At 49.2% G+C, this 10315-nt stretch overlaps 1 protein-coding gene across 1 annotated transcript; it reads left to right on the top strand.

Moving 5' to 3' along the window:
• The first annotated feature begins 741 nt into the window (after positions 1-741).
• On the top strand, positions 742-9362 carry LOC140487737 (uncharacterized). The gene is made up of 2 exons (XM_072586983.1): positions 742-1531; positions 6638-9362. Exon 2 carries the CDS (start codon positions 6970-6972, stop codon positions 8182-8184), a length of 1215 nt encoding a protein of 404 aa, XP_072443084.1. The 5' UTR covers positions 742-1531; positions 6638-6969; the 3' UTR covers positions 8185-9362.
• The last annotated feature ends 953 nt before the right edge of the window (positions 9363-10315 follow it).

Raw genomic sequence — 10315 nt, 5'->3', positions numbered from 1 at the left:
ACAGAGGGAGAAAATTTAATCTGCCCGAGAAGGAACAGCGTATTGAACTCTTTCTCCTTCATTATTCCTCATCACAGCAATGTGTGCGAGCGAAAACAAACTCTTAAGTCATCGTTACCATTCTTGTTTTGATAGAAACCCTGCAATGTGGAAACAGGCCCTTCAGCCCAACAAGTCCATACCAAACTTCCAAAGAGTAACCTCCCCAGACACTTCCATAACATTTAACCCTGATTAATGCAGCAAACCTAGAAATCTCTGAACACTACGGATAATTTAGCATGACCAATCCCGCTAACCTACACAGTTTGAGATGTGGGAGGAAACTAGATTACCCATTTGAAGCTCACACAGAAAAGTGGAGTATGTGCAAACTCTACACAGATAGTCACCCGAGGCTGGAATCGAACCCAAGTCCCTGGTACTGTGAGGCAGCAGTGCTAACCACCGTGCCACCCTTTGGGTGATCCCTGACCAGAATTAAATGGAATCTACTCACTGCCTAAAGCAAAGGGAATTCAGCCAAATCTAACTGTTCCAGGATGAAATCCCATTGCGAGTGGAATATCTTCAGAAGCAGAATCACATTTTGGACAATCTCTCAATTTTTCCTTTTGTCATGAGTTACACTAATATCTGGACAACGTTCTTTCAAGTTAAAATTGCAGAGATTTTGTGTGTGCCATTCATCTTTCCATCATTGTTTGAGTAGCATTGCTCTGGATTATAAACGTGTTTGTAGGGGGTAGTGTAATTTTTAAACGGTTAGCTGCCTTTTAGTCTTTTCTACCTCATAGTAAACACAAGCAGACACTCGAAACTGTTGCCGGACCTCCCCCACGTTTATATGAATGAAACAGTTGTAACAGCTTTCCTCGATAGTTGAGAGGCCGCCCTTAACCACAGTTGTACAACATCATCCATATAAGGGAAGAATGGGAAGCTCAAACACTGATTGGCCAAGTGAATGATAAAAGAATCGCAGGCACCAGAACCCAAAAAAGGAAAACAGTGCGGAATCCGAGCACTCGTTGGTCAAGGCAGCAGTAGTAAACCCAGCCCACATATACATGTATATAATGTGTGGAGATTACTATGCTTGTGTGTGTGTACCTTTGGGAACAGCACCCGACTTTGCAAAGTTGAATGAAAAGTTTTGGACTGACTCCTCCGTGTCTTTGTTCCTGGGAAGGGAAATGAAAAGTGCCGTAGATGGGGCTGGATAGCTACCTATCTCGCACAATTGGGGGCTCGTCCGGGATGAAAGAATTATTGCCGGGGGGGGCAGTCTCTTCGGCTCACGGATCAAGCCTGATTACAACAAAGACGCGTCTAGTATATATTTATACTTCTCACTGATCGGCTTGGTCCGTTGGCCGTCGGCCAAGGGACGATGTGACCCGGCTCATTTAAAAATAATTTTGAATCCTGGAAAAGGAACACACGGACGAGTGCTGGGACGACCGGTTAGTGACTATACACGGGGGTACACACATTTAAAAAGGCCAGACAACTCCGTGCACGGATCAAGGTAAGAGATTCTTTTGTTCTTCCTTGTTGGCCGCGTGGTTTTGACGGTCATCTGTGAAAACGCTTTGGGCGTTTAAGACCAGGACTGAAGATAAACCACGGGAAATTGTGGTTTTGACGGTCATCTGTGAAAACGCTTTGGGCGTTTAAGACCAGGACTGAAGATAAACCACGGGAAATTGTGGTTTTGACGGTCATCTGTGAAAACGCTTTGGGCGTTTAAGACCAGGACCGAAGATAAACCATGGGAAATCAGACTTCTAGATTTACTAAGGAAAAGTCAGGGAAGACTGCAAATGGGAAAGAAATACCCCCCGATAGTCCATTAGGTCGGAAGTTAAGTCTATGGACGGACAGTAGTAGAACGAAGGACTTAAAGAAAGAGACCATGATAAAATATTGTTGTTTTATATGGTCCAAAGAACCTATCCGCGCCCCCTCGGTAGTTTGGCCCGAGTATGGGTCTGATGAAGACTGGGTGTGTCAAATCCTAAATGTATATGTTAACAGAAAACAACCGTTTGACCCAGAGGAGAGCAAATATGCCGCCGCCTGGTTGGCGGGAGACGGCGAGAGTCCCACGCGTCTCTATCCTCTGACTCCCCAAACAGACCTGAGGAAGCCCCAGAAGTCTTGGGACATCCTCACCGACGGTTTGCCACCGTCTTCCCCGCCCCCGTATATACCACCCGCGCACGACCAGGCGTCCAGCGCGGACCTCCCTCCTGCGATGGATAATTCCGAGTCCCAGCAGGCTACGACCAGTGAGGAAGGGACTGCTGGGGGGGCACAGGAGGGGGCACAGAACTCACCCCAGGCACTAGGAAATCAGTCCGACTCGAGATGCGGAGAGGTCGAGAAGAGGGATTGAGAGCTGGGAGGAGTGATAATATTGAACAGCTGAACCCCTTACGAGAGGTGCCGTTTGGGAACGAACGGACCGGGTTTGTAGTACAACCTTTAAATTCTGGGGATATCCGGCAACTCCGTAATGAACGACCCCGTCTACTGGACGACCCCGTCAGTGTGGGAATACAACTGGACCAATTTCTGGGGCCCAGTATATACACATGGGCTGAACTGCAGGCCATGATGAGAATACTATTTAATTACGATGAAATTGTTATGATCCGGAATAGTGCAATGGCCATTTGGGATAGGGAGCATCAGGACGGCCCTCAGCGTGGAGAGCAGAAGTACCCCTTAGAGGACCCCCGGTGGGATCATAACGACGCGGGGGGAAGGGCCAATATGACAGACCTCAGAAGCCTTATAATCAGGGGGATCCAAACCTGCGTGCCCAAACAGCGGAATTTAGCAAAAGCATTTGAAGTTGGACAGAAAAAGGATGAATCCCCGAGTGAGTTTTTAGACCGTTTGCGGGAGTCCATGCGAAAGTATTCAGGTTTAGACCCCGATGGGGAAATAGGCAAGGGCATGCTTAAGGTGCACTTTGTGACTAAGTCATGGCCTGACATTCAGAAGAAATTACAGAAAGTGGAGGATTGGGCTGAAAAGGATGTTGCAGAATTATTACGGGAAGCACAGAAGGTGTACGTTCAGAGGGATGTAATAAGGGAGAAACATAAGACAAAAATGATGGTGGCAGCCGTACGGGAAGCTTGTAAGTCCACCGGAATGGGGGAGGGAGATTCTGGGGTGGAAAGAGGAACGTCGAAGAAAAGTTGGAGAGGGAGAGAAGCGAGACGGGGCAGAAGTGAGAGAGGAGGATCTTATGGAATTGAGCGCCCTCAGAAGGCTGGATGTTACCATTGCGGGAAACTGGGACACTTCAAAAGGGATTGTCCCGAGTTTAAAAGGGAAAGAGAAGGGATGTATGAAATGGAGTGTGAACAAATGGATTAGGGAAGTCAGGGGAGGATCGGAACACGGGCCTACCAAGAACCCCTGGTAAATTTACGGGTGGGCCCATTTAGACAAGATGTTACCTTCTTAGTTGACACAGGCGCTGGCAGGTCCTCAATTCCCCTCCATCCGAGGGGGGTTGGCTTCCAAGCTAAAACATTAAACATTTCAGGAGTTAAGGGTGGGGTTTTTAGTGCGAGAATACTCGAACCACAACCCTTGCGGCTGGAGGAGGAGGAACTCCAGGTTGAACTCCTTCACCTCCCCCATCTTCCCTATGGGTTGTTGGGACGGGATTTGATAGTCCGTTTCGGATTGCGAATAGAAGTGGGAGAAGAGGAAGAATTAGCCGTTACCATGTCATACCTTAGTGAGTCCCGATTGACAGAGATAGACCCTAGGGTTTGGGTCGCCAAAGGGAACCGGGGGGGACTCGCAATTCGACCTGTGGAGGTAAAATTAAAGCCCCAGAGCCCCGACGTCAGAGTGCGCCAATACCCCATCTCTTGGGAAGGGAGGCAGGGCCTGAAGACAGTTATGGAAGACCTAATAAAAGATGGATTGGTAGAGCCCTGTATGTCACGATACAATTCTCCCATCCTGCCGGTCCGGAAGTCGGATGGGAGCTACCGAATGGTCCAAGACCTAAGGGAGGTAAATAAAATTGTCCAAGTACGGCACCCTGTGGTACCGAACCCATACACTATTCTGGGGCGAATCCCCCCGGACCACGGCTGGTTTAGTGTTATAGACTTAAAGGATGCCTTCTGGGCGTGTCCCCTGGACAAGGACAGTAGGGATCTTTTTGCTTTTGAATGGGAGGATCCTGATACTGGCAGAAAACAACAGTACAGGTGGACCGTACTCCCCCAAGGATTCACTGAGTCCCCGACTCTGTTCGGGCAGATTCTGGAACAATTATTGGAGGGACTAACCTTGTCCCCGGCCCTTAAGCTTATACAATACGTGGACGATCTCCTTTTATCCGGACCGGCGGAGGAGGACGTCCTACTTGGGACTAATGCCCTGTTAAATTACCTAGCTGAGAAGGGGTTAAGAGTGAGTCAGAAGAAGCTCCAATATGTCGAGAAAGAGGTTAAGTACCTGGGACACTTGATAAGCCAGGGACAGAAACGAATAAGTCCGGAAAGAGTGCGGGCAATAATCGAACTAGTTCTCCCAACGACCAAGAGGGAGTTGCGGAAGTTCTTGGGACTCTTAGGCTATTGTCGGTTATGGATAGACGACTATGCCCCCCTTACTAAAGACTTGTACCTAAAACTCATTGAGGAGGCACCCAACAGAATAAAATGGGAGGAGGAGGAGAAAAAGTTAATTGAAATCCTAAAAGGAAAATTGATGGCCGCACCTGTTTTAAGATTGCCGGATTTTAGTAAGACATTTCGCCTCTTTGTGAACTCCTGAGAGGGAACCGCTCTTGGAGTGTTGACCCAGGACTGGGGGGGTAAAAGGAAGCCCGTGGCTTTCCTATCAAAAATTCTGGATCCAGTCTCCCGAGGGTGGCCGGAGTGTGTCCAAGCGGTGGCAGCCACGGCAAAGCTGGTAGAGGAAAGCAGGAAGTTGACTTTCGGGGCCCCCTTGACAGTCACTACTCCCCACCAGGTTAGACCTATCCTGAATCAGAAGGCCGGGAGGTGGCTGACTGACTCGAGAATTCTGAAATATGAAGCCATATTGTTAGACCGAGAAGACCTCCGAATAGAAGTCGGGGGCTGCCAGAACCCGGCGGACTTTCTTTGGAAAGAGGAAGGGGAGGAGGAACTGGAACACTGTTGTTCAGACATAATAGAGTACCAGAGTAAAGTGAGGGAAGATCTGAGGGATACCCCCTTACATGCAGGAAGGCGGTGATACATTGATGGGTCCTCTCGAGTGATAGATGGGAAGAGACACAACGGTTATGCAGTCATTAGTGAGACTGGTTGGGAATTAGTGGAAAGTGGACGGCTACCGAATGCCTGGTCCGCACAAACGTGCGAATTGTACGCCTTGCACCGGGCTCTGAGGAATTTAAAGGGAATAGCCGGGACAATCTACACTGACTCTAAGTATGCCTTTGGGGTAGTACACACCTTTGGGAAGATCTGGAAAGAAAGGGGAATGATAAATAGTAGAGGAAAGGAGTTGGTCCACGAGGAACTAGTAGCCATGATCTTGGAGGATTTGTTGCTGCCACAAGAGATTGCAGTAGTACATGTGAAAGGACACCAGAAAGACGATAAAATAGAGACCCTGGGGAATCAATTGGCAGATGAACAGGCAAAATTGGCTGGGATGGGGAAGGAAGTAATAAACTGCCTGGTAAGGATTCCACAGATATCCGAAATTACCGAAGTGCCCACGTTTACTGACAAAGAAGAAACTCTTCTCGCGTCTCTGGGGGGTACAAAGGATAGGGAAGGCAAGTGGACCTTACCCGATGGCTGCCAGCTACTAAATCGACCGTTGACGCGGGACATTATTGCCCGTTTACACCAAGGGGGTCACTGGGGCGCCCAGGCACTGTGTGATGCCTTCCTGCGCTGATATGCTCACCCTGGTCTGTACACGGTAGCCAAGCAGGTCACAGGAGATTGTATAACATGTCGAAAGATTAACAAAAGGGGGCTGCGGCAGCATGCAAGACAAGGGGGTAGGAGTCCGGCCTATAGGCCGTTTGACTATGTTCAGGTAGATTACACGGAGCTCCCCCCCATAGGTCGCCTGAAATATCTATTAGTAGTGGTAGATCACCTGACAGGATGGGTGGAAGCTTTCCCCACTACCACGGCAACGGGCAACTCAGGTTAGCAAGATTCTACTCGAGCAAATCATCCCACGATTTGGGCTACCCCGCGCTATTGACTCTGACCAGGGGAGCCACTTCACCTCGACCGTCCTCCAGAATGTAGTGCAAGCAATGGGGATTGACTGGGATTTGCACACCCCCTGGCATCCCTCCTCCTCGGGCAAGGTCGAAAGAATGAACCAGACCATCAAAAAGCAGCTAACCAAGCTCACTAGTGAAATCGGCCTGCCTTGGACCAAATGCCTACCCCTTGCCCTGTTGCAAATTCGCACCCAGCCAAGGCGGGATTTGGGCGTCTCCCCTTTCGAAATGTTATTTGGCCTCCCGTTCCATGGGCCGAAGGGGGAACCTCCTGTATTTGAGTCTCGGGATATGTTTGTGCAAAAATATGTGGTGGCTCTGGGGTCTGCTCTATCTCGTTTACGCCAACAGGGACTTTTGGCACAGACGCCGCCCCTCGAGTTTGCGGTGCACACCGTCAAGCCGGGTCAGTGGGTCCTGATTAAAAGCTGGAAGCAACGTACCCTCGAACCAACTTGGGACGGTCCCTTCCTGGTACTTTTGACGACCGAAACGGCTGTCCGTACGGCCGAAAAGGGCTGGACACATTACACTCGAGTCAAGGGACCAGTGCCACAACCGACGGAGGACGAACGAATCTCTCTGACAAAGGAATCTAAGGAACAGAGACCCTGAGAACGAACTAATCGGACTTTGGCGAGTCTAAAGGAACTGTGCCCTCGGGCTACGGGTGTCGCGACAAAATGCGGTCAATCGTATTGTTAACTTGCTATGCCATTATCCTTGGTCTGGGTCTTTGTGTGCGTGTTACCCAATTTGGCCTCTGGTTAAAACAAGCAGAGGACCGTCAGTGGTTCACCATCTCCGTGCTTGCCAACCAATCAACACAGACACTTAGCTTAGACCTATGTGAGTTGGTGCCCTGTAGGACTAAAAGTCAACTGAATCAAACTAAGCAGAATCTAGAGAGAGAAAGGGGATTCCAGGGTCAGACGTTAGTATTACAATTGCATGGTAGGGAAGGCCTAAGTAGGCCTCCAGCCCCCGGGGTCCAGGCTATGGTGTCAGTTGTCCGTGATCCCATCACCCCTGGACGGGATTGTGGGCAGAATCAGTGCAATCCGCTCTATCTGACCATAAAGAACTTGGAAAAGAACGAGGCGAGACTTAATAGAACAATACTGGGTATTAGAGTTGGGGGCCAGGCAGGATGGGGGGGGATGCAGCTGTGCTGCACGTATATCACGGTCATTGAAGCTGAGTCTGGGGGCTCATCCACCACTGATAAGCAGGAAAAGGTTAGAATAATTGAGACAACGGATTTGGAAAAGACCTTTGAAATAGAAACGGGATACGGGGAGGCGAATGCCTGGATGGAATGGGTCAAATATACTGTGAGGAGCATAAAAAAGAGTGATTGCTACGCATGCACGAGTGCCCGCCCTAACCCTCAGGTGGTTCCATTCCCGCTGGGATGGGAGAAACACCCACGAGCCATGGACTGCATGATAAGGCTGTACCAGGACCGAGAGGCCTGGAACGACCCCACTTGTCGACCCTTGAGTTTGAAGTTTCCCCCCGTCAGGTCTGAGGGGGCGCCCCGCCCGCCATCATTCTCAGGGGTAACGGGTACGCACCAGTCCTGCGTCTCTCGGACGGGACTACAGTGGGACGACGATGTGGGGACATTGACAAGTGCAGCAGATCAATCCGGCTGGTCAATGAAACTACCGGGGGCGGGAATTACTCCCACATTCATGTGCCTAGGGCAGACCTCTGGTGGTACTGTGGTGGGAGGGTTCTGCGACCGACCCTGCCCCAACAATGGACGGGCACTTGTGCGATCGTTCAATTGGCCATCCCATTCACCCTGGCATTCGAAAAACAAGAGCAACCCCGTTCTAGTGGAAGAACTGAGAGAGCTTTGGAGACCTCTTTTGATGATAACATATATTTAGATGCCATAGGGGTCCCCAGGGGTGTTCCTGACGAATACAAGGCTAGGAACCAGATAGCGGCGGGTTTTGAGTCGTCACTGTTTTGGTGGGTGACTATCAATAAGAACGTGGATTGGATTAATTATATTTACTACAATCAGCAGAGGTTCATTAATTATACCCGGGATGCAGTGAAAGGAATAGCAGAACAACTGGACGCCACTAGTAGGATGGCGTAGGAAAATAGGTTGGCCTTAGACATGATGTTGGCAGAGAAGGGGGGTGTTTGTGTCATGATAGGCACTCAGTGCTGCACTTTCATCCCCAACAACACAGCCCCTGATGGGTCCATCACCCGCGCCCTGGATGGACTCACCACATTGGCGGACGAACTGGCCGAAAACTCGGGCATCGACTCTGGCCTCACGGACTGGTTGGAAGCTTGGTTCGGTAAATGGACGGGGGTGGTCGTTCCCTTTCTTGTCTCATGTATAGTGGTGGCAGGGGTACTCACTGCCCTTGGGTGTTGCGTTATTCCCTGTGTCCGGGGATTAACTCAACGACTGATCGAAACCGCCCTTACTAAGAAAGATGTTCCCTATGGGCAGGTTGAACGAATAAATCTCGAGATGGAACAACGTGAATCCCTCTTGGGCGGGGGTAGTATTAGAGAAGGGCAGTTTGATGAACAAGCTCGGGAGTTATTAAATGCCCTGGAGAAGAAACTTACGGTTGAAAAATTACAGGCCGTAAGAAAAGACACGGGGGATTTGTAGGGGGTAGTGTAATTTTTAAACGGTTAGCTGCCTTTTAGTCTTTTCTACCTCATAGTAAACACAAGCAGACACTCGAAACTGTTGCCGGACCTCCCCCACGTTTATATGAATGAAACAGTTGTAACAGCTTTCCTCGATAGTTGAGAGGCCGCCCTTAACCACAGTTGTACAACATCATCCATATAAGGGAAGAATGGGAAGCTCAAACACTGATTGGCCAAGTGAATGATAAAAGAATCGCAGGCACCAGAACCCAAAAAAGGAAAACAGTGCAGAATCCGAGCACTCGTTGGTCAAGGCAGCAGTAGTAAACCCAGCCCACATATACATGTATATAATGTGTGGAGATTACTATGCTTGTGTGTGTGTACCTTTGGGAACAGCACCCGACTTTGCAAAGTTGAATGAAAAGTTTTGGACTGACTCCTCCGTGTCTTTGTTCCTGGGAAGGGAAATGAAAAGTGCCGTAGATGGGGCTGGATAGCTACCTATCTCGCACATGTTGTTTCAACAAATTAAAGAAACTAGCCTGACTTGTTCCTGAAACTGATCCTGACCCAACCTGAGACCGACATCATTGGCCATATCACTAACCTGGTTACATGTTATTTTGTTGTGGGCAGTGGAGGAGTGGGACTAGAAAAGGAAGCAGTGACCCATAAAGCCGGGGAACTATAGACCGGTGAGCCTGATGTCAGTGGTGGGTACGTTGATGGAGGGGATTCTGAGGGATAGCATTTACATACATTTGGGAAGGCAAGGGCCGATCGGGATAGACAACGTGGCTTTCTACATGGGAAATCATGTCACATTAATTTGATTGAGTTTTAAGAAGAGTTGACAAAGAAGATTGATGAAGGCAGTTTGGTAGACATTGTCTATATGGACTTCAGCAAGGTGTTCATTTAAAGAACAAAGAGCAACGAAAATTTACAGCCCAGGAACAGGCTCTTCGCCCTCCAAGCCTGAGCATAATCCAAATGTACTGTCTAAATCTGTCGGTCAATTCCTAAGCATCTGTCTCCCTCTGCTGCCCACCTCCTCATGCATCTGTCCAGATGCATCTTAAAATGAATCTGCAGTGCCTGCCTCTACCACCTCTGCTAGCAACGCGTTCCAAACGCCCACCACCCTCTGTGTGAAGTACTTACTGTGTGTATCCCCCTTAAACATTCCATCTCCCAGTTTGAAAGCACAACCTCTCGTTATTGAATCCTTCACCCTGGGAAAAAAGCTTGTGTCTGTCCACCCTGTCTCTACCCTCTATGATTTTGCAAACCTCAATCAGGTCCCCCTCAATCTCCTTTTTCTGGAGAAAATAAACCTAACCTACTCAGCCTCTCTTCACAGCTAGTATTTCATTCCGATTGGTAGAT

This window comes from Chiloscyllium punctatum, chromosome 17 (genome assembly GCF_047496795.1).
Source record: "Chiloscyllium punctatum isolate Juve2018m chromosome 17, sChiPun1.3, whole genome shotgun sequence".
Taxonomy (NCBI): Eukaryota; Metazoa; Chordata; class Chondrichthyes; order Orectolobiformes; family Hemiscylliidae; genus Chiloscyllium; species Chiloscyllium punctatum.
The sequence above is the reverse complement of the archived record's forward strand: the minus strand, read 5'-3'. Positions and strand labels throughout refer to the sequence as shown.

Excerpts from the sequence above, each read along its gene's own strand:
- LOC140487737 (XM_072586983.1), top strand. The coding sequence starts at position 6,970 with ATGCGGTCAATCGTATTGTTAACTTGCTATGCCATTATCCTTGGTCTG.